General features: G+C 38.6%; 1 protein-coding gene across 2 annotated transcripts in view; it reads right to left on the bottom strand.

Annotated features, from left to right (window-relative positions):
* Positions 1-25,317, bottom strand: part of RELN (reelin) — a 444,047-nt gene that overhangs the window by 197,728 nt on the left and 221,002 nt on the right. For both annotated transcript variants that reach the window (XM_039517535.1, XM_039517540.1), the window contains exons 9-10: positions 14,755-14,851; positions 1,037-1,277 (exon numbers count right to left, since the gene is read on the bottom strand). In XM_039517535.1, coding sequence (XP_039373469.1) covers positions 1,037-1,277; positions 14,755-14,851 — 338 coding nt within the window. The remainder of the gene's footprint in view (positions 1-1,036; positions 1,278-14,754; positions 14,852-25,317) is intronic.

Below are 25,317 nucleotides of genomic sequence, written 5' to 3'. Positions count from 1 at the left end.
CATGCTCATGTATTACCAAACAGCGTAAAGCCTTTCTATCAGGTGCTCTCATCTTGCCAGATCTCATACACTAAGCAAGCTCATGATGGGAATGGAAGATTTCTGAGGAGCTATTTGGTGCTACCGGAAGTATTGATGATGATTCAGTAGATAGCACTCCTGGTGTACACTACAAATATTTCTATAAATATAATGAGATATTTCAGGATTTTTGTACCAGTACCCTCTCCTGGATGGCATCAGACCTGCTGTAGTTATGACACCCTCTAGGAGGTTGCCTCAAAGAGAATAAAACTTGACAGCTAATGGAGATTCTCATTTAATTCCAGTGGCAGAAGTTGGTATTTTTAGAACAGAAGATACAGACATCTGTTCTTCGTGCCATATGTTTATGGAGTAGCTTGCACCCACTACATCTATATGTATACTGCAATGGATACATTATGCTCACCTAAGTCACATTTAGGAAAATTCGGGGGTGGGGGGGACACTATAAATTTGTGTAAATTGAGTATTTTTGTTACAAGTTCACTGACTTCAAGAAATATTGTTTACAATGATTCTATGAGAGATGTCACATTCATCTTCACCATCATCATTTCTGCATAATGATATAAAACTGAAGGGAATTGCATGGGTAGGGGATGGAGCAGGTATAATTGGCAGCAATACTACACTTCGGCTGACAAATACAATGACTGGAAAACACTTAGTGGAGAGACTTGTATTCGTTTCAACAGTTCTGTACTGTTTTGCTAAAAGGAAATAGTTATATGTTTTCTGCTACATGATCTTTGACATGACAACTGTTACAACCCCTGTTTAATTTTGGTAAATTGCAGAAAAGTTTGAGTTAGATGTGATGGACAAGAGGTTAAATGCTACTTCAAAGAGGATTAAAGAAAAAAAGAGCCAAATTCTGCAAGGGGTGATGGTAACTCAAAATACACTTTTTCAATCAGAATTTGGCTGAAAGTGACTTTTCTATTACTACATGCATTCATTTTTTTTAAGTACAAAACAAAATTAAGCAAACCTTAACTGTGGCCCCAGGGAAGAAAAGCCAGTTGCCAGTGTCCACAGGATCAAGATTATCTTCTAAGACAATTTGTCTGTGAGCAGCATTTATGATCAGAATGTTGTCCAATGCCCAGCAGGCTTCATACACTTCACCAGCATGTACATATTCCTGTTTCCACTGAAACTGAACATTCTCTCCTTTGGCATCTTCAGGAAGGTACAGGATGTGGATGACGGTGCTGACATTGGAAGGGGCTCTGTAGAACATCAAGATACAGAATCAGATCGATATCAAGCCAATGAAGGTTTGCCTGATCAAAGTGATTTACCAGATGGGATATAGTTACACCCATGTCCTAACATGTCCATAGATTTTTCTGTGCACAATAGAAAATAATTTTAATGAGCATGGAGTTCAAGCATAAATCAAGATAATTCTGTCCAAATACATGAGAAAATGAAGAGAAATAAACATTCATTAAAATCTAATGGTACTTTACTGGAATGTTACATAATGTTCTAGGAAAACCAATTTGATTTTACTATGAATTATTTACAATGGACACCATTAAAGTCAGAATTTGCCAACAGATTTTACATGGTGGGATCTGACATTTTACAGTTTCAGCCTCTGCTTAGAATAGAAAATAATTGTGGTAACCATACGGTATCTCTTACAAATTTTGACATTTTAACAGCAACCACTGAATATCTGATTATAAAGGAACATGTTGCTTTATAAGCCACAGTCTAAGGCACAGGCCCTGCACCAGAATTTACAATTAGCTCAGACAAACAAACAGAAAGCACTACGTGTAAGAGGGCATGGAGCCCATAGAAAGAGGGACTCATGGAAGAAATGGGTTTTGAAAGACAGATGAGGGATACCCGATGAGCTAGAAAGGAGAGGCTGTTTCAAGTGCAGGAGGAAGCTAAAAAGGTACAAAACTATTTTTTCTATAAATGTTTATTACATTTTTAAAACATATACACAGAAAAACAAACTATACATAATACATAAACTTCTCATAACATATTAACCATTTACAACCTAGACTTAGCTATATTTGAAACATTTAATTATATATTGTGATGTGCCCCCCATAAGGCTTTAGGGAATATGCTTATGAATGTATATATGACATAACTGGAATATGTTTTATGCTACATATGCCATGTAACCTATCCCTGTAAAGGTTATGATCTACAGAATCTATTAATCCTATTTGTATGCATGTATCATTTTTGTATTCAAAGTTATGAATATTGGTTGTGTACTTGCTTGATTTTTAAGTAGCCTTTGTAAAGCATTTGGTCAGCTTCTTGAGAAAGGAATGTGCAAATTAAGTGCCTAATCAAGAAGCACTTAAGGGACAATGGATCTTAGAAGGCTCCAATCCACATAAGAAGTCTACATGAGGATGTTCAAGGCAGCAGGTAAGCAATGGCTGCTGCCTGTAAAAACTGAGTCATGCATGGACATGTGACTTGCCCATGTGACTCCAAAACTCCATCTTGGAGCTGGACTTTGCATAGGAGAGAGGAGGGGGTCTCCACCCACAAGAGAAAGTCTATTTAAGCCCGTGGGAGATCCCTCCATTTTGTCTTCAGCTGGCTAAAGAGATAGCCTCTCCACCCCTAAGGATACCGGAAAGAAACTAGAACAAAGGACAGTAACGACAGGGGGTGTGAGTGATTGCTGGACCCAGACTAAAAGGAGACTAGTCTGTAAAAGGAAGCTTACTGGAATTCCTCTAAGGGTGAAGTTTTTATCTGTACTCAGTTTTCTTACTGTATTAGCCTCAGACTTGTGTGTTTTATTTTATTTTATTTTACTTGGTAATTCACTTTGTTCTGTCTGTTACTACTTGGAACCACTTAAATCTTACTTTCTGTATTTAATAAAATCATTTTTTACTTATGAATTAACCCAGAGTATGTATTAATACTTGGGGGTGGGAGGGGAGGGAACAGCTGTGCATACCTCTCTATCAGTGTTATAGAAGGCAAACAATTTATGAGTTTACCCTGTATAAGCTTTATACATGGTAAAATGGATTTATTTGGGGTTTGGACCCCACTGGGAGTTGGGCATCTGAGTGCTAAAGACAGGAACACTTCTTAAGTTGCTTTCAGTTAAGTCTGCAGCTTTGGGGCATGTGGTTCAGACCCTGGGTCTGTATTGGAACAGACGGGCGCATCTGCCTCAACAAGACAGGGTGCTGGAGTCCCAAGCTGGCAGGGAAAGCAGGGGCAGAAGTAGTCTTGGCACATCAGTTGGCAGCCCCAAGGGGGTTTCTGTGATCTAACCCGTCACACATATAATATGAATTGTTAAAATATAAATCAATTATTTGTATTACACAATTTACAAACAAAATTGGTTTATAAAAATCCAACTAGTTATATTATTAAAATAGGATAAAGAACAGAAGCAAAATTCAAAGGAGGGGATACAGATGAGGGAGGGAAGGAAGGAAGTAGCGAGGAGGGGGCAGCAAGGGAGGGAGGGAACCCATAGGCTCATTCAGACACTTCCAGAGAGACAGCCCATATCTCTGAGAATTTTTCTTGTTTTTTTTTCTGTTACAGTACACAATTCTTTCCATGGTGGCCAAGCTTATGATGCCTATATTCCAGTCTTCAATTGTTGGATTTCCAATTTTGTGGTACTAGTCTCTTTTAGCAATTATTGATGCTCTTCTAAGCCAAAGTTTTTCAGATGTATTCAGCTTCCAATTAGAACATAAGAACATACATAAGAACATAAGAACGGCCATACTGGGTCAGACCAAGGGTTCATCTAGCACAGTATCCTGTCTACTGACAGTGGCCAATGCCAGGTGCCCCAGAGGGAGTGAACCTAACAAGTAATGATCAAGTGATCTCTCTCCTGCCATCCATCTCCATCCTCTGACAAACAGAGGCTAGGGACACCATTCTTTACCCATCCTGGCTAATGGCCATTAATGGACTTAACCTCCATGAATTTATCCAGTTCTCATTTAAATGCTGTTATAGTCCTAGCCTTCACAACCTCCTCAGGCAAGGAGTTCCACAAGTTGACCGTGCGTTGTGTGAAGAAGAACTTCCTTTTATTTGTTTTAAACCTGCTGCCCATTAATTTCATTTGGTGGCCCCTAGTTCTTATATTATGGGAACAAGTAAATAACTTTCCTTTATTTACTTTCTCCACATCATTCATGATTTTATATACCTCTATCATATCCCCCCTTAGTCTCCTCTTTTCCAAGCTGAAAAGTCCTAGCCTCTTTAATCTCTCCTCATATGGGACCCGTTCCAAACCCCTAATCATTTTAGTTGCCCTTCTCTGATCCTTTTCTAATGCCTGTATATCCTTTTTGAGATGAGGAGACCACATCTGGATGCAGTATTCAAGATGTGGGTGTACCATTGATTTATATAAGGGCAATAAGATACTCTCTGTCTTATTCTCTATCCCCTTTTTAATGATTCCTAACATCCTGTTTGCTTTTTTGACTGCCGCTGCACACTGCGTGGACGTCTTTAGAGAACTATCCATGATGACTCCAAGATCTTTTTCCTGGTTCGTTGTAGCTAAATTAGCCCCCATCATATTGTATGTATAGTTGGGGTTATTTTTCCCAATATGCATTACTTTACATTTATCCACATTAAATTTCAGTTGCCATTTAGTTGCCCAATCACTTAGTTTTGTGAGATCTTTTTGAAGTTCTTCACAGTCTGCTTTGGTCTTAACTATCTTGAGCAGTTTACTATCATCTGCAAACTTTGCCACCTCAGTGTTTACCCCTTTCTCCAGATCATTTATGAATAAGTTGAATAGGATTGGTCCTAGGACTGAACCTTGGGGGACACCACTAGTTACCCCTCTCCATTCTGAAAATTTACCATTTATTCCTACCCTTTGTTCCCTGTCTTTTAACCAGTTCTCAATACATGACAACTTAATTTACGTAAGAGCCTTTGGTGAGGGACCTTGTCAAAGGCTTTCTGGAAATCTAAGTACACTATGTCCACTGAATCCCCCTTGTCCACATGTTTGTTGACCCCTTCAAAGAACTCTAATAGATTAGTAAGACATGATTTCCCTTTACAGAAACCATGTTGACTTTTGCCCAACAATTTATGTTCTTCTATGTGTCTGACAATTTTATTCTTTACTGTTGTCTCAACTAATTTGCCGAGTACTGATGTTAGACTTACTGGTCTGTAATTGTCAGGATCACCACTAGAGCCCTTTTTAAATATTGGCATTACATTAGCTATCTTCCAGTCATTGGGTACAGAAGCCGATTTAAAGGACAGGTTACAAACCATAGTTAATAGTTCCGCAACTTCACATTTGAGTTCTTTCAGAACTTTTGGATGAATGCCATCTGGACCCGGTGACTTGTTACTGTTAAGTTTATCAATTAATTCCAAAATCTACCCTAGTGACACTTCAATCTGTGACAATTCCTCAGATTTGTCATCTACAAAAGCTGGCTTAGGTTTTTAAACATCCATCATGTTTAAAAATATGATTAGTTTGTAACACAATTGTATTTGATTGGAAAACATTAACTCTGCAATTATGTTCTTTCCAAAACATACAGGTATAAGTGCATTCCCAGACCATACAGGTTAAGTTAGCACCTGCTGAATCACAGTGCCAACATTTATTTAACTTAGCAGCTGTTTTGAAGATTTGGGGATGGATCCAATGCATCCTTCATATGATATTCTGTTGGGTTAATCTTAAATGGAGGTCCAAGGAACGGTTTGGTGCACTGGCTAAAATCTGTTTCCATTGGTTAGCAGAGAATAATTGTCCTAGTTCCTGTTCCCATTTTTAGGGAATCTGTGTTTAGTTTATATTTGCTGGCTAAGTTTGCATATAATGTTGTCATAGGTGTTGGCAATCTGAGTAATATTTGGAGAAATGAAAGCAATTCAGGTGGGTCAAGCGAGTGCAGGCATTGGGCCAAACAGATGGGAGATGGCATGTTTAGGCTGGATATAGTGCTACTCCTTCTTATTTTCTAGATTGAACCTTTCTTTTAATATTTGAGAGGAAGTTATTTTCAATAAATTGACTGATGGTCAAAATCCCTTTCCTGATCCAATCTGGCCAGATGAATGTGTTGCCTGCTATGTAGAGTTTCAAATTACCCTAGATAGAGGCCTCACTATATAGAAGGGGGTGATTTTTAAATTTAGTAGACATGTTACACTAAGTATTTTTGGCTGCCACAATAGCTGGTAATTGTTCTTTCAGGGAACTGGTAGTAATCTGAGTCCAGGAGAGCCACTTCCAACTAAACTCAATGAGATCTTTATTGTTTCCTACTTATCCCAATTTATCTTGTAGCCACAGAATTTACCAAAGTTACCTATTGCTTGTTAGGATATAAGAGGTAGGATTGGAACATAACAACTTTATCCATGAAATTAAGGATTTCCCCAACCCAAATTTTATCCAGAGTAAGAAACAAATATCTGCAATTCTCTCTGTCAAAAGTTCTTGCTGCATCAATTGAAATCATTGTATGGAAATTGCCAGAGTTTTGATGGAATGCCATAACATTAATCAGCTGATGGGTGTTATCTGAACCAGGCCTTTTCAAAATAAATTCCACCTGGTAGGGGTGAACCATATTACTTATTACCTTTTCAAGTTTTTTGGCCAATATTTTTTAGAGTATTTTTATATCAGTATTGATTAAAGCGATGGGGCTATAGCTGTTACACTTTTGTGCATCCTTACCCAGTTTTAGTATAGAAATTAGGGTTTCCCTGAGAGTAGGAGGTAACCTACCTTTCTTTAAGGCATGTTCATAAATGAAAACAGTTTAGGAGCAAGAATTTCTTTTAAAGTTTGATACAATTCTATTGGTAGACCATTAGGGCTGGGGGTCTTCCTGGACTCATTTCCTCCAAGACATTGATTATTTCCTCTGGGAGAGGCCAGCTTGGTCTCCTGCTTTTCTGAGATTTGTGAGAGGTTAAGAATTTTAACAAAATTATTCAGTTCTTCAGGTGGTGAATCATTATTGTAAATAGCTTGGTAAAATTTCAAAAATTGATCATTGATCTCCTTTTGACTACTAATAAACTGCCCTTGATCTGATTTGGGTGATGCTTTTTGGGACCTTTGACCTCCCACTATGAATCTGTTTGTAAGAATTTTCTCTGTTCTCTCCCTCGACTCCCTGTACCTTTGTTTGAGTCTAAAAAGGGCAAATTCTGCTTGTGCTGAAGTCAGCCTATTTACATCATGCCAAAGATTAATTAATTTTTTAAAGATTTTCTTGGGAGGGGTAGTGTGCACATTCTAAATCCATAGTTTCCAATTGTTTGGTTAATTCCAGGAGCTGAGCCTGGCTAGCTCTGTTCCTACACACTGAGTAGGAAATGACCCTGCACCTAACAAAGACTTTTAGTGTATCCAATAGGGTGAATTGGGATATCCCTAGTGTATAATTTCTTTAAAAGAAAACCTGAATTTCTTCTGTGGCATAGTTCTGAAAATGTTTATATTTCAACAGAGAGGAGTTCAGTCTTGACCTTTTACAGATCCAGTTTATCTCAGGGGGGGCGGGAATTGTAGTATCACTGGTGCATGTGTAACCCACACACTTCCTGAGTGTGGTGCTCTGTCCCCCTCTAGTGGCACTGAGACCATTTAGAGATTAATGAGGCTGCTACAGCCTTAACTGAGAGCCATGTGGCTTTTAGCTCATGCAGTAGAGACTTATGCATTTAGCTCCAGAGGTCCCAGGTTCAATCCTGCCTGCTGATAACTGGGATGTGTCAGCATTACACATGGTCAGAGATCATGATAGACAATTTCATTATTAAGCACCGAGTCCACCAGATCTGTAAGAAATCTATTCATTAATAGGAATGTGGGGAGAAAAAAAATGTAAAATTCCTCATTGTAGGGGTCTGCAACCACCATACATCTTTCTACCCTGATTCTTCCATATAACCTTTAATAATGTTTCTTGCATTGATTGTGCACACGGGGCTTGGCCTGACTTATCTAAAAAGCAACACCTCATTAAATCTCCTGCTATGATAATTGATTATAGTGGGATATTAATTTGGAAAAAACTTGTTAAAAAAACTTGGGTATACATAAAGTCAAAGATCTTAGCATTCTCCATCAAAAAGCTACCTTCCTCATCTTTATTTACATCTAGAATTTGTGAAATTGAGTCTCTCGTGAAACACTATTGTTACATCTTTTGTGAGGAGGAGGAGAAATTGTTGAACACACCTTTCTCCATCCACTCCTTCCTAAATTTCTCTGCCTCCAAGTCATTCAGATGAGTTTTCTGTAGGAAGAGAACATCTGCTTTCAGTATTTTTAGATGAGCGATGATACTTTTTATTTTTATTTGTTGACTCACCCCTTTGATGTTCCAGGAAACAAAATTTATAATATTAGCCATAAGGAGTGCTGAGGTAAAATATCTCTATCAGGCACCTGAATAGTGTCATTACCCTCACCACCCTGAATTATGAAGTGGAGTCAAAAGGGAACAGAGGAAGGGAGAAATAGAAATGATCAAAATTGACCAAGGATTACTTAAAATATACATAACTGTTACCCAAACTGAAATAGGATTGAATGTCTAGGAAACTTGCAAGGGGATGGCCTCATCACTTTCTTCCCCCAAAATACCCAGCTGGGATATACCTAGAGTCCAATTAAGTTTATAAAGAGGAAATAGTCTCACGCCAAGGGCAGCCATGGTTTCTGCACTATTCACAACAAAAAAGGAGGAAGATGGCTAGCATCTCAACTTAAGAGCAAGTCTACGGTGGAGATATGAGAAAGATGTACACATTGTTTAAATAACCTTATTCCAATATAACTGAATTATTTGCAAATAAGGGTTCACTAGCAGAACAATTCTGCCAAAATTTCACCGCCCCCCTACCAGTGCCTTGTCCATGCTGGATTATAGGATGAATGTATTACCCCATAGTTAGATCAGCAATGTAAATCAGCATAACATATTTTTCAACTAATTGAACAAAAATAAAAACTAGAGAACCTGAACTATTATTGAAAAAAACAACTAACAGTCTCATACTAACACATTCTCAGGAATTTTGGTGACTCATAACCAGAATAATTATTCATGGATAGGATTTTAGAAGATCAGATTTCTTTACAGTTTGAATTGAAAAGAGTTGTTTTAATGCATCCTGTCTACGTCTTCTGCGGGGGGCTTTTATTGTAGTGAGATCAGATACCTTCCAGCTTCTTCTGCTATCATAAAATTAAGCATCTTGCCTTCCTTTTTCACTTGATGTACTGAATTTATCCCTCCTGTCCTTGGTGTAAAAAATCTGCAAAAATCATCAGCCTGTGTCCGTTCCATGTTCAGTTTTTAAGTTCACTGGGTTTTTTAAGAATGAGTTTCTTAATATTGTATTTTAAAAACCTTACAAATTATGGCCAAGGCTTTGCCTTTGTAGAGGCTTTTGGGGCAAGGGAGCAGTGGGCTCTCTCAATATCTAAATTCTGATCAGGAGGGAGAGACTGACAGCACTGACAGAATGGTGCATAAAAATTGCACACACCTCCCTTTTTCCAACCCCTCTGGGAGACCTACAATTTTCAGATTGTTTCTTCTTGATCTTCCCTCAAGATCATTAACCTTCTCCTGCAGTGCTTTAATAGTCATTTCCTCTTGCTCTGAGGTTATATTTATAGTAATCACTGTGTTCTGTAGTGAGAAGATTCTGTTCTCGGCGTCCTCTAGTCTTGATGCTAATCCTTGCAAATTAGCTTCATGTGTGCTAGTAATATTTTTGATCTCAGTTTTATCTTCAAATATTTTTCTCAAGATCCCAATCTCAAGTGACCACACTGTTGTAGCCAGTCCATAATTTCATCTAGTCTCAGAGGAATAGCCTTTCCCTGGTCAGAGGACTGACAGCTTCTGTTTTTTAGGATTTTGTAGAAAGTCTGGAGACGGAGAAGCATCCATAATGATATTACATTAAAAGAACAGAGTTGTAGAAAAATATCTCATGAATATAAAATGGGGGGAAAAAGCTGATGGTTACGGATTTTAGAAGGTGGGGAAGGGAGATGTAAAGTTATGCAGCCACTATCCCTCTAACAGCTCCTGGAAGTCAACAGCACAAAGCCATTCTATTCTAGTCTTACACTGTGCTCATCACCATAGTATGTGAGCACCTGGGTGTGAACAGAAAACAAAGGGGTAGATTTTGATCTAAGTTTCACCAGTGCAGATTGTGAAGATTTGGGGAATTTGTTGGTAGATCTCATGAATTGTGAGATATTAGGGGCTTTTTATATGCATCTGTGTCAGACTGCAGACTCCATTTTGGATGTGGGGTTCTTTACCTTCTTTGTTACCTCTTTACCTTCATGTTGGACTGAAATTCCAACAGGGTAGTGGTATAGGACCAACAATAGGGGGTCGTTAAATCTGGATTGTCCTCCACTGAGATCTTTCTAGACAAACGGCTGGCAGGGGAGACATCACCTAACAATGAAATCACTAGGCAGGACTCTGTGGTAGGACTCTCTGGTCACTTGTGGAGGCTGACCAGGGAGTCACTTGACTGAGGGACTGGAATTTTATAAGAGGCAGAAACTGCTCCATTTGTGCTCTTTTTTTGGACAATTTTCACCAGCTTGAGAAGTGGGAAGCTGGAGCTGGATGAGGCAAAGGGGATGGGGAGGACCCTGCCTACGTGAACACTGATGGTCCTTCAAAGACTCCCAAGGGAAGGATGGGTTAGTGTGAGGGGCAATGCTTGTAAGGTTTATTATTTTTGTCTGGATCGGTGCATTTTTGTGTGACTAACAGTGTCTCTGTGTTAAGTTCTATACCTATCACATGCTTCCTGAGAGAGTTAAACTATAACCCAGAAGGCTCATGTCTTGAGTGGGATTCTGGGAGAGAGTGTGTCTATGTTACTGGGATATATTGGTGATCCGCACTGGACCTGGGGGCCTAGGCTAAGAGGCTCACTTCTGTGAAAGGGTAACAGATAAGGAACTTCCCATAAACATCTGCAAAGATACCTATTATCCACCTTCAAATCCCTCCTCAGAACTCCCCTTTGCCATGATGCCTACAAAAAACCTTGACAACAGTTAGGCTGTTGGTATACTGTGAACACTGCCTACCATGGTGACTTCTTGTTTCCCCCCTTCTGTCTGTATCCATCTGTTATCTTATCTTGTGCTTAGATTATAAACTCCTTGGGGCTGGGATTGTCTGTTCTGTGTTTGTACTTTACCTCGTATACTTGGTCCATGACGAGTATACCTAGTATGCCAGGTCCATGACTAGGTCTCCTAGGTACTATGGTAATAGTTTTTGTTATGTTTTTGAAAAACCCAGTCAATGGCTAGCTCTTGGACAGAGAAATGAGTTTCCAATTTTTCTAAGATCCCTCGACAAATAAGGGATTGTTAGCAAAGGAACCTTTGTTCTCTGGTAACTCAGAAGCATTGATGGAGCAGAACTGTAAGGGGAAAAAGTTGGGCAATTTCCCCTCCGGTGACATACTTAGAGAGGAGAGGAAGTGGAGTCATGTATGTCTTGCTCAGTTCCTGCCCCACTTTCCTACAAATCCCCCCCATCCCTCAATAATTCCTCCCCATAGGTGTTCCACCAGGTCAAATGAGGGGGCTCAGGGATTCCCCTTCCCTTCACTGCTCCCTGTTCAAGGGAAGGAACTCATAACTCCTCTCCCTCCCCATGCTGCCTCCAGCCTCATGCTTTCCCTTGATGCTGCTGCTTCTATGGCAAAAGGGAAGGTCAGAGGAGAGTGTGAAGAGGAAAAGAGGAGGTCAGAGGCATGCAGTAAGAGGTGTAGGGGGGCTTCAGCTCAGCTCCCAACATCCATACCCTCTATTTCTTTCCCTCCTACAAAACATGGTTCCACTGACTCCATGTCAATCCCTGCACATTGTTCCTGAATCCTCTGCCCACCTCCTCAACCTGTGGGTCTTCCGCCAAAGTCTGCCTTTCTGGGGAAAGGAGAGGTAGCATGGGAGGAGCAGGCTGTACTGGTTAGGCAGAGAAAGAGAGAGAGAGGAGGCAAGGTGATGATGCTGGGGTAGTGAAGAGACTGACATACAACCAGTGTTTTCTGTGGCTAGTTTAATCATTGCCAATGATCCAGAGGCAGTGGCAGGGGAGAGCTGGGGCTGTAGAATATAAGGATGCTGAGAAATAATGGTTTAAAATACAAGAAAATTGGCTGTCCCAAAACTTAGTTAATGCAGATTTTAGTTTGGCTGGTGGTGCCTCATGCTCTTTCAGAATGTCTAGTTCAGCTGCACTCAAACCTCTGAAAACCAGAAAGTGAAGAACTGAGATAATAGAAAAGTAAACCTCTGAAAACCAGCAAACGTGCCAGTAACACATATACTAGCACTCTACCTTTACAGATGCTACAGAACACTTTGGGAATCGAACGCATGAGCACCGTAGGACTAAGTCTAAGCACTTCTCTTTGCTATGGCAAAACTCAGGCTTAGATCAGGCATACTGCACAGGAGCTGCCTACACTCAAACACTCCGCCTACTCCACACATGCCACCCCAGACTTGCAAAATATTACCACCACTTCATCCTTCCCTGAGGATTCCTTCTGAGAAATTGCCTTCACTTTATTCCTCACTAAGCCCTGGAGACCACTGCCATGTATTCCGCTAGACTGCTGACAATGCCCAAGGCAAGCAGACACTCTTGTGCACCTGCACTGAGACAACCTACAGAATTCAGTGCTGAAATGAGGCATACTTGATCCCTCAAGGTACACGTGCTTCTCCTCAATCACAATGACAGGTCTGCTAACCCACCCCAAATGATCCCTCCACCTTTAGCACAGGTACACCTACCACAGTGAAGGCAGCATGCAGATAAATGCTGCAGTTCAAATCTGGAACACAATACAAACATTCACACCATCTCCTAATCCTCTTCATGTCTACTTATTATGGCACCACCCTTACTGAACTATTCCCAATAGCTATTGACAGGGCCAGCGGGCACAGTTCAGGTAGCATTGCCAAAGTGGGGTATATTTTAACTTTGTATTTCCTGGTTTTCAGAGGTTTGAGTGTAGCTGAATTTGACATTCTGAAGGACCTGGGGTCTGGCAATCAGACCTGCATTAGCAATGTTTTGGGTAGTTAATCTGGAGTAACATTAGTGACCTCAATGAATGATTCACGTCTGTGTCAGATGGTAATCAGACCTATTGGTCTCATTGGAGTTACTCTGTTGCCAATGAGATAAGAATCTTGCCCATCAGGTGCAGGAGAGTGTGGAGCTGATGTCAGATATCTTAGGAACAGACTCTGGCACACTCACCTCTGCTGAATACCACCTTACTCTGAGTAATCACAAGGGTTTGAAACTTTGCCCAAGTGGACTACTTGTGTTGTAAAGGTACTATTCAAGATAGGTAAGAGTGGCAGATTCTGGCCCTAGGGAGGACACAATAGACAAGCTGCAAAATCTTGTATCTTGTTTCCCCAGCAGTACTATTGAAATGAACAAGGCAGGAGTTAATGTATACAGTACATTTCCCAATACTACTTTTTAAAGTGCTTGCTCTGCCTCTTGCAAAAATTCAAAGCTTATATTGAGTCTCAATTTAAAGGTATGGAGATTACAGTAAAATATTTTTAAATCCTCATTCAAAACCCTTTATCCTTTAATGTAAACCTATTTATTTTAAAACATGGCATAATTTACCATAATTTTGATATTATAACAGTGTTAGAAGCCGTCTTCATATCAAACCATAAAATATTTTTATTGAACATTTTATTCTAGTGAAGTACTAACTTGCCATGTTGGAAATTATTGTTCCTGCTGAGATTAAAGTGGTACTAAAATGCAAACCAATGCTAGTTTTGGTTTGTAATAAAACAGCTATGAAAAGATCATTTTTCATTCCTTGGTGGAGCACTGGTAAAAGTGTCAGTGCATATAATAGAGAACCTATTTCATTTTCGCTTTAATCAATTTATACTTTGTTTTAATTTTTTCATTATCTTCACTAACTTTTGAATGAATGCATTAATATAGATAAAACCACGGATAAAAAGTGGAACGTACTGGCTTTTTAACATTAAAGAAGAAATCTCTATGGGAATTTCCGCTGCATTCTCCTCAATGTAGTATTTAGACACCTTACAAATATTAATGTACAATATTAAGCCTCACAACACACCTGTGCATGAAGGAAGTGTTACTCACGTTCTAGGGCCTGATCCAAAGCAAACTGATTTTGGTTACCCATTCAGCCAGCTTTGGATCAGACTCTTCCTGAGGAACAGAGAAGTTAAATGATTTATTTAGGGGCACACAGGAAGTCTTCAACAGAACCAGGAATAGAACCCAGATATCCTGATTCCCAGGCCTGTAACACAAGTTAATCCATTCTCCCTCAGGAAGAAACCCATTCTTTTAAAAGTCCTTGGGTGAAATCCTGCCCCACTGTAGTCAATGGAGTTTTGTCCTTGCTTTCAGTGGGGCCAGGATTTCACCCCTTGTTTTTAAGGCATCTAAAATAGGGAGAACGGACACATTAACCACCCAAATCAATAGATAAAAACATTTAAGTAAAAATTTAAAGAAAACAAAATGATGAGTAATGAAAATGGAGAAAATGTCTGCTGGGTCAAAATGCATTAACATGTTAGGGTTTTTTTTTTAAAATATTACAAACCTAATTTTCTCCAGCTGAATCCAATCTGCAGAGTTATTCCTGGTATAGGACACAATGATGCTGGGATCTGTGTAACTAAAGCGACATGAACCTGAACCTGTGAAGAGCAATACAATTAAATGTGTTATAACACAATGGAGCAATACATTATCCTTCAATAACAGCAGCTTCTGACTAAGCCCTTGTCACCATTATCACTTTTCCATATTTTAAATACTTTGATTGATGAAAAAAATTCCTGTGATCTGTTGCTGAAAATAATGCATGCTTTGAGTCAGAAATAACGCAGAAATGATAAAGCACAACACTGCAGTGTAATCTGCTGTAAATTTCCCATGGGAACCCAAAATAAATTACCAAACAGACCCCTTGCAAAAAAAAATGCATGTGTTATGTTGAAACAAAACCTAAATATTAGAGACTAATTCACGCATCACTTTTTAAGGGGGAACATTAAAAGGCTGCTTTAGACCCAAAGAATAATACATGAAACAAAATATACTAAATGTTAGAAAAATATATGCAAAATTCCTTAAGTTCTCTGAGAGGGAAATGTACTATAGCAACTATAAAGAATAAAAATGCTGCAGAATGTCAAGAAAAATTAAAAACCAATCCTAAAAGCAACTTTGTAGTATTGTTATATTAAAAAGAGATTTTTAAGTCTATACAAGGAAAATGAAAATGAGAAATCATCGTGTAAGCTCACTAAAGCTTACAAATAACAAACTTTTGTCACTGATCTGGGAATCAGAAAGTATTTTACTTTAAAAATGTGAATTAATTAAGTCCTATGACACTCCTGCAAGGTAGGTTAACATATTTATTTATTTATGATTTCTCAATGGGCATCTCTAGGAGATGACACAAAATAAATATAAAAATGTATTACAGGACAATGAAAATAACAAAAACCGAACCCCAAAATTCAACCAACATAATGCAATAAACATCCAGCCAGGTAATCAAATTCAACAACAACATGTCACCTTCTCCAGAACATAATTATGATGTACAACTTAACTAACCACAATCACACCACCACCACCCCCCGCAAAAAAACAAAAAACAACAAACCAAACCAAACAAAACAAAACAAAAAAGCAGATCAAAAAACCAGATGAATCTTGCTGTGTGCTCTGCAGGCCAAAGTTTTGGCTATTTTGTACCAACAATGAAGAGTAAGTTACAAAAGGGGAGGACCATCTCCTATAAAAAAAGCTTCAGACATCAACTCCCTCCATTTTAAAGAAAAGGGCTCCCTGTTGAGTGCTTCCTCTGATCACAGCTGCTATAGAATCACACGAAAACAGACATGGTAGGTAGGAAGATTCCAAACTATTTAGGGCTTTGTAGGTAAGCATGTAGGTGATAATGTACAGAGCAGTAAATTGCTGCACAGAGAATGCCAACATTTTCAGACATGGCTGCCTAACACTAAGACACCTGAAACTATACTTAGGCACCTAAATAAATGGCCTGATTTTAGAAGGTACCAAGCACTCTCATTCAAATAAACAGTAACTCAGGCCACAAATTTACTTTCTCTGCAATTCAGTGGTAGAACTGGGAACACAGAATCCAAAGTATCTTGATTTTCAAATCTGGACTATATCTTAAGACCTAGACCACAGCCGATTCCAGATGGGAAATCAGAGGGTGAAGTCCTAGCTCCACGGAAGTCAATGGGAATTTTGCCATCAAAAGGGGGAGGATTTCTCCCAGACTCTTTTGAGTGTCTTTGAAATTATCCAGTGTATTTCTTTCTCATACCAATATTTTTTATTAAATTGTTAAATCATTGCGATGAAAACCATAGTAAAGTTTTAAACCACTACAACTATGCTGAACATGTTCAGCCAGCTTGGTATGGGTACTACTGCAACAAGGCTGAAAATAATTAATGTTGCAGAGCCAAGTTGCCACCTTGTACTCCAAAATGGCTAGAAAGCAACTGTCTGTTGTTTATTTTGACCGACGTGGCAATTTTCCCCTACTGTTTAAAAAACAAATGAAGTAAAAAAATGTTTAATTTGTACCCATCTGCTGGGATAGTCTGCTTTACTGAATGGGCATCTGTTGTTGGCTCTTACATTTGTATCACTTAGGGGTTCAAAACTTTAATCATACTCATTTATTTTATTTCAGAGGAATTCAGTTCAAAACCAATGAACTTCAACTAGTTTATAATCACCAAAGCTGGCAAGAGGCTGACAGGCCAAACTGCAGTGTTATTGAGTTTGATGTGTAGAAAAAGGAGAAGGAAGAAGTGCATACATGATAAAGATTTCCAGTAAAATAGACCTAAGGAAATGATCTTTGCGTAATTCCAACTATTGTTAAAGTCTGCTTTATGTGTTGGACTTTTCAAAAAACAAAACAAATCAAACTACGCCGCTGAAAAAAATGCAAGTGGGAAAGATTCTGTTTCATAAATATAAAGCAAAGTGGGAAGGGTCACTGCAGGAAATGTAGATTGTCTAACAATTCTGTAAAAATGAAAAATGTTACCTGAGAAACCTGCATATCTCACGTAACTGTGTAATGATATTCAAAAAGAGCAAACAAATCACTTAATTCCTGAAAGAAATGGAAGCACTAGGAAGGGTCTGTGCAAGGCAGATAAGGTGCTTCACTTTTGTTATTGTACAAAGAGAGCCATAGAGGAGGGGTGATAAGGGAAAGAGAGAGGTTTTTCAGTTCTAATAAACGAGACAGGACAAATTAAGATTGGGAAAGTCAACAAGACCAGCATATGCAGCAAAGATGTTTTGATGACCAATAATTATGCTTTCATTAATGTTCAACTTCTTTTTATATACATTCTTTTCTCAAACCCCAAATAAGAAAATCAGATCCTTTATAACCTAAGGGCCCAGTTCTGCAAACCCTTACTCACAAAGGGTACATTTACGGAGCAAACCAAACAACAAAAACTCTGTGGCAGCACGTTTCAAGGTATGTCTACATTGCAATAAAACACCTGCAGCTGGCCTGGGTCAGCTGACTCGGGGTTACGGGGCTCAGGCTACCAGGCGATAAAATTGCAGTGTAGCCCTTCAGGCTTGGCTCCAACCTGAACTCAAACATGAACACTTCAATTGTATAGCCCCACAACCTGAGCCCTGGGACCCCAAGTCAGCTGACCCGGCCAGCCACAGGTGTTTTATTGCAGTGCAGATGTTCCTTCAGAGCCTGGGGCCAACTGACTTGGCCATACAAGGCTTGTGCTATGGGCTAAAAATAGCATTATAGATGTTTGGGCTTAGGCTGGAGCCCGGGCTCTAAAACTGCTACTTATCACCTCTCAGAGCCCAGGCTCCAGCTTGAGCCTGAATGTCAACACTGCTATTTTTAGCCCCAGGGCATAAGCCCCAATCAGTTGACCTGGGCTCTGAGACTCACTGCTGGAGGGGTATTTTTGTTTTTGTTTTTGCTGTGTAGGCTGTACTGAAAGGGAAGGTGATATTAATCCCTGTGAAGAAGGTCAGCACAAGGCCCAGGCGTTATTCAGTGCTACTTGAGCCCTGTTGATTGTTTACTAAATGGTGCATGGACCTTGTGGTCACCTGCTACGCAGAAGTGACTTTCAGCCATAACTCTTGCATATATTAATAATTTGTTGGTATGAATGGGAGCTGAGAGTGCTCAGCATCTTGAAGGTTTAGGTCAATAGTTCTCAAACTTTTGTATTGGTGACCCCTTTCACACAGCAAGCTTATGAGTGTGACCCCCTGCTCATAAATTAAAAACCAATTTTTAAATATTTAACACTATTATAAATGCTGGAGGCAAAGCAGGGTTTGGGGGTGAAGGCTGACAGCTCGCAACCCCCCACATAATACACTTGCGTCCCCTTGAGGGGTCACGACCCCCAGTTTGAGAACCCATGGTTTAGGTCTTCAATCCTATTAAATTAACTCTAAAATTTAAAAGTAAATTATCGACAATTACCATACAGGATATCTGAAATACTAGTTATTTGCTATTCTTGGCATAGTCTTGAGGGGTTAACTACAATAGGAACACATTTGCACACAACTGTGTTTATTTAAATATTATGAAAAGTCAATTGATAAAGCAAGCTATTCAGGATTACTGAAGACATTTTTGGAAACCTGCAAGTTTGATATCTGCATTTATTTATCTAGATACAAAAATATATCTTGACTTTGTTTAAACATATATGAGAATTTTTATTCAAGTAATAGAGAAACAGAGATTGAAGGCAGAATCTCTGGAGGAAGGGGGAATGAAAATGTCCTTCAGACTGCTTCCAGAGATGGTAATAAACAGTTTGTCAGTTTCAAGCAGAGAAGAAAGGGCAGGATATAACACTATAAATCTTCAGTCCCAGTGCCCTCTATAGTAGAGAATCTAGGGGACTAGGTAAAATCCACTGAATGATGTCATTTACTAAAGGACTCTGGATATTATACAATTTCATTCAAGAATACCCTGCTTTTGTATAAGCCATGCAAACAGGTAATAAACCATATACAGTGGTTGTTTTAAAAAAGCCAACATTAACCAAGTTACCACACTACAGGATGTAAGACACCAGTTATTTCCTAATCAAGCATAGTTTTGCAGAATCTCTGATACTATGATGTAGTTACTGATAGCAAAAACTGACTTTCTAATAGCAAGTATTTTATTTTTCAATTCCAAAGGCTGATATCTTCCTCTGGTCAACTGGAAATAATTCTCTGTTTGTCCAAAAATGAATACTCTATCCCCCTCACATACACAACCAACTTTTCCCCTAGCCTTTCCTTATACTATATTTTTCTTTCTTTACAACAATGTACTTACCATGTGTCTTTATCCAAAATCTGTAGATTTGTAAAATGCATTAAAAAAACTGCAGTGAAGAGAAACAATCCTCACAGAGATATTTTCAAAATGGTGCAACTATCACTGGCTGCAATGGAGGTCAAGCTTCACGGATAAGTAAATAAGCCCAACCCAGATTGAAAATTACCCTTAAGAGTTTTAACATACCTTTTTTTTAAATTTGCCTTGGCTTATTAAAAAAAAAAATTTCTGATATCAGGTTTGGTTTTAAGAGGGTCACTACTTTATTTTAGATACTCTTTTTTTATTTGGCCTTAAAACCATTCCCCAGTCCTGCAAATATGTTTAATAAATTGTTATTGATTGAGGCTGAAGTAGCTCATTCTAAAAAAATATTTAAGATTATAATATTAAATTGATCACTGGTACTGGATGGCTGCCAAACAGTTTCCATTAAAAACCTCATTTTCACACACACACACTTTGAAATGCTAAGTTTTGGGCTGCAATTTTCTATGCGCAATTTCTACCCAAAGGTAAATTTCTTGGAAAGAAGGGCTGCTCTAAACTGAACCAAGCTGCAATGGCTACTGAGGGCCCATTCTGACAGCTGGAGCTCATGGAAATGCAGCCATATTCCAACCAGGCTTCCTTTCCTTCTCCCAGGCAGGGAGAGGGCCAGCACTGAGCCAGCTATGTTAGCACCATGCCTCTTAAATCAGAGGAATCCCCAGGTAGCTATTTAGCCTTCAAGCAGCTTTGTCTACTAGAGCAGCACAAATTTCCAGGGAGTATTTAAGTTCTTTCTTCCATGGATTACTTGTGAGAGGAATTGTAATATCTCAAGGTCCTGGATATAGAAATTAGGGCATACACTTGCAAGTATTCATCATCTAAGACTTTGCACAGCAGATATATGTATTTAATTAAATTAGGATAATTTAATTAAATTAGGATAATTAATTAATAATTTAAATAATTAAATTGGTTCTTCCCCAATTGTGGAGTCTTTCCTTTTGTAACAGTGTACAGGAAATATCTAAACATATAAGTACATATAGAAATCCTGAGAAGGTAGATTAAATTTAATTTTGAGCTGTTCAAAGTTCAGCAATCATAGAATCTTAGAACTGTAGAGCTGTAAAGGACCTTTGAGAAGTCATTAAGTCCAGCCCCGTGCACTGAGGCAAATCAAGTATAACTAGACCATCCCTGTCTATTCTATTCTTAAAAACCTCCAATGACAGGGATTCCACCACCTCCCATGGAAGTTTATTCCAGTACAGAACTATCCATGTATTTAGCAAGTTATGTCCTTGAAAAAGTCTCCTGTGGTGGACAGTTGGTTTGCATCCTATCTTTTAAAGTTAGTGTCTTCCTGTCCTAGAGGAAAACCTGGTAGTCAGCATATCCAGGAGGCAATGAAAATGTTGGCACTACCCCAAGAGCCCAGTTGTCTTATTTGTAGACTGTGTTCTCCCTAAATCAGACTGGAAAGAATGCTCTCTCTCCCTTTTTTTAACCTGCTTCCATGTTTTGTCACATGGGGGCTGTTTTGGGGGTTTTGTAAAATGTAACCAAACATATCAAACTCGAACACACAGTTATAGAGTTTCCAACTGGGGATGGGGGAAGTTAAATACCACCCTTGGTCTTTGTGTCTGGAGCTTGAATAATGTGAATTTGGTTTCTTCCAATGCCATATGAAATTGCTGTCGATAAAGTACTGGGAGGACTTGAAGGAAGTACAGCACTCAGTGAAGAATGTTAATTGTTATCAAGGTGACTCAGTCAAACACAGATGATGGTAAGTTATGCCATTTTTGAAGTTCTTGAGAAGCTGCAGATTTAGCATTGTTAATTCAGTGAAACTTTGTGAGATTTTCACCTCCAGCTAGTTGATTCCCCCAGGGGATAACTGGCAGGGAAAAATAATTAACGTCTTCTTAGGCCATCGCTTTGGAGTGTGTCAAATTTATACAAAATCCAGACACAGTGCTGTTGGCCTCTAAGACTTCTTCACAGCATTGATTGGAAGCTTGTGTTTCACAGAGATAAAGCAAGATGTCAACTGTGAGGAGATCGATATTTTGTGCTTTGTCATGGATTGTGGTGCCTTGAACCTCTAGAGAATCCCTTGATAGCCACTTGCAAGTGGCTCAATGGATAGAGAAAACAGAAGAGGTATCTTGTGATGGTCTTCAAGAAAAAAATTCTAATGGGGTGCTGTTGCTCAAATAAAGGAATGCACATGGAAAATTGTAGAGCAGTTTGATGGTGAGGCTCCAAAAGAACCCTTCACATGCCTGCTCTGTATCTAATGCTAGACTGCTTTTATTCATCTGGTTAATGTGATGAATGATGATTAATGTTTGCTGAGTATTATGGTTTGTGGCTTTCGATGGAATAAGGCCAGATTGGGTAGTGTGAATTAGTATGGGTCAGAATAATAATAGCTAGTTTGGTAATACTTCTGCTTGTTTTTTATTCTCCAGATTGATGAATGATATTGGCTGTTATGGCATACAATCTTTGGATTTTTACCTTTTTTCAGATGTCTGGTTATACTAGCTTTTGAGGGAGAAATAGGCAATTTTAGTTGGTCATAAGAGTGATGAAATATTGTGTACTGGGCGCTAGAAGCTCCTGGAAAAAAATTGTAGAATTCACTACTAAAGCTGTCCTGCTCTGGAGATTTACCATATGAAAGGTCCCAACAGCACTTTAACTTTTGCCTCATTATCTCTGCTTCAAGTTGTGATTTTCTTTCTTAGTAACCTGCAAGATTTTGAGGTTGTTAAAAACAAACAAACAAACAAACACTTATGTATTGTTGAACAGGAAAAAAAGGTTTTGTAGAACTTAAAAATGTGCCTTCCATTGCTTTGTTATAATTTATTTTATTGTTTTCGCTTAGAGCTGTAGGTATAAGGATATATAACATATGCCTGACTTTATGTTTTTGGGCATATGAGAGACCTACTTGTGTTCTCAGTGTGATAATGTGGTCAAGTTGCAACCTCTTAAACTTAAGCTTTTGCTTCTTGGGAAGTACCAATTGTCAGTTACTGAAGATATTTTTTTTTCTTTTCCAAGACTAATTGCTCTGCTATAGAGCTCTTTTGCCTCTCACAAAAACCTGAGTGAGTAGGCTGTTCCATTGTCATTTATTTCAAAATATTGTTGCATATGTCCATTGAAAAATTGAAGAATTGCTTTTTTGTTTTAGCACCAAGAAGGGACTTTCTCACACGGGTGTCTGGTCTTTGACATCTCATGCTTCTAGCCAGACACATTCTGTGTGCGATCTGAGTACTAGACCTATTCTAGAAACTAAATATTTTATGGGTGTTTCAACTTTAGTGAGATTCAGATCTGTTCTATATGAGAACCATGAATTTTGGAATGGAAAGTAAAATCTTTACCATTTGGTTTTACATTTCCCCAGAGGGCAACTACATCTTGTTCCATAAAAAGAGAACTGAAAATTTTAGATTTTTGTTTTAGTCTGGAAATTGGGGATAGTTGTATCTAAGTTTGATTTTAGCACAGCATTAAATCTCCCATAAGAAAAATAATTGTTTGGAAGATGAGTAATTGGTAAATACATCTGATAGAAATTGAGAGATTTATTAGGGGTGGGGGAAAACGTGTATGCCTCAGCTATTCATGTTATTACCAGAAATGTGTGAGAAAGCCAGAATGTAACATCCTCTCTCTTCTGTAATGCTGAAGTAAGACCAAGGAGCAAGTTTTTACGTACTAATATAGCTACACCCATTTGAGATGCATAGGATGCAGCAAATAATTGTCCCATCCAATCTCTCTTCAGCCTATTGTGTCAGAGATATGTAGATGGGTTTCTTGAATTGCAATGATATACACTTTATCTTTCTTAAAGAGAGAACTTGACAAGTTACCAAGTGCTTAATGACCTTAGCATTCAATATCCAGAATTTTAAAGAATGCAAAAGAGATCATAAGTGCTGGAACTAGGGGTGCTGGGGGTGCGGCTGAACTCCTTGGCTTGAAGTGGTTTCCATTATATACAGGGCTTACAGTTTGGTTCAAGGGCTCTATACACATTGTTCCAGCACTCCTAAAAGAGATGAGTTAGGAGGTTGCATTTTGCTTCCTGTCTGTAGCCAATGAATTCTTGTCAAAACAGGCTCACTTATATATAATGTTACTTTCTCCAACAGGTCAGCTATTGGGTAATGTGTCTCTTGCCAGATGAATAATTAAACGATACTTCCAAATTTAACCAGGTTCTTAAACACACTAATATACTTCTGAGGGCAAAGTGAGGTAGACTAGTTAGTAGAGCTGTCGATTAATCACAGTTAACTCACACAATTAACTCAAAAAATTAATCCCAATTAAAAAAGTTAATCACGATTAATCACAGTTTAAATTGCACTGTTAAACAATAGAATACTAACTGAAATGTATTTAATATTTTGGATGTTTTTCTACATTTTCATATATACTGTATTCTGTGTTGAAATGGAAATCAAAGTATATATTATTTTTTATTACAAATATTTGCACTGTAAAAATAATAAACAAAAGAAATAGTTTTCAATTTACCTCATACAAGTACTATAGTGCAATCTCTTTGTCATGGAAGTGCAACTTACAAATGTAGATTTATTTGTTACATATCTGCACTCAAAAACAAAACAATGTAAAACTTCAGAGCCTACAAGTCCACTCAGTCCTACTTCTCGTTCAGCCAATCACTAAGACAAACAAGTTTGTTTACATTTACAGGAGATAATGCTGCCCTCTCCTTATTAACAATGACACCAGAAAGTGAGAACAGGTGTTCACATGGCACTGTTGTAGCCGGCATTGCAAGGTATTTACGTGCCAGATATGGTAAACATTCATATGCCTCTTCATGCTTCAGCCACCATTCCAGAGGACATGCTTCCATGCTGATGATGCTCATTAAAAAAATACATTAATTCAATTTGTGACTGAAGTATTTGGGGGAGAATTGTATGCCCTCTGCTCTGTTTTACCCACATTCTACCATATATTTCATGTTATAGCAGTCTTGGATGATGATCCAGCACATGTTCATTTTAAGAACACTTTCACTGCAGATTTCACAAAATGCAAAGAAGGTACCAATGTGAGATTTCTAAAGATAGCTACGGCACTTGACCCAAGGTTTAAGAATCTGAAGTGCCTTTCAAAATCTGAGAGGGATGGGGTGTGGAGCATGTTTTCAGAAGTCTTAAAAGAGCAATACTCAGATGCAGAAACTACAGAACCCGAACCACTAAAAAAGAAAATCAACCTTCTGCTGGTGGCATCTGACTCAGATGATGAAAATGAACATGCATTGGTCTGCTCTGCTTTGGATTGTTATCAAGCAGAACCCGTCATCAGCATGGACGCATTTTCCCTGGAATGGTGGTTGAAACAGGAAGGGACATATGAATCTTTAGCGTATCTGGCACGTAAATATCTTGCGATGTCAGCTACAACAGTGCCATGAGAATGCTTGTTCTCACTTTCAGGTGACATTGTAAACAAGAAGCTGGCAGCATTATCTCCTGCAAATGTGAACAGACTTATTTATCTGAGTGATTGGCTGAACAATAAGTAGGACTGAGTGGACTTGTAGGCTCAAGGAGAAAGTCACTTATTGTAGCACGCAATGGGATATCTCTATTTTTATCTTATTTTCTTTTACCTGTAGTTCTAATAGTTTTAAGATCCATTCAGGAAAAAAAGTTAACTGGATGGAGGTTT

The sequence above is a fragment of the Mauremys reevesii genome, linkage group 1 (assembly GCF_016161935.1).
Source record: "Mauremys reevesii isolate NIE-2019 linkage group 1, ASM1616193v1, whole genome shotgun sequence".
Taxonomy (NCBI): Eukaryota; Metazoa; Chordata; order Testudines; family Geoemydidae; genus Mauremys; species Mauremys reevesii.
This window is presented reverse-complemented; position numbering and strand designations above follow the sequence as displayed.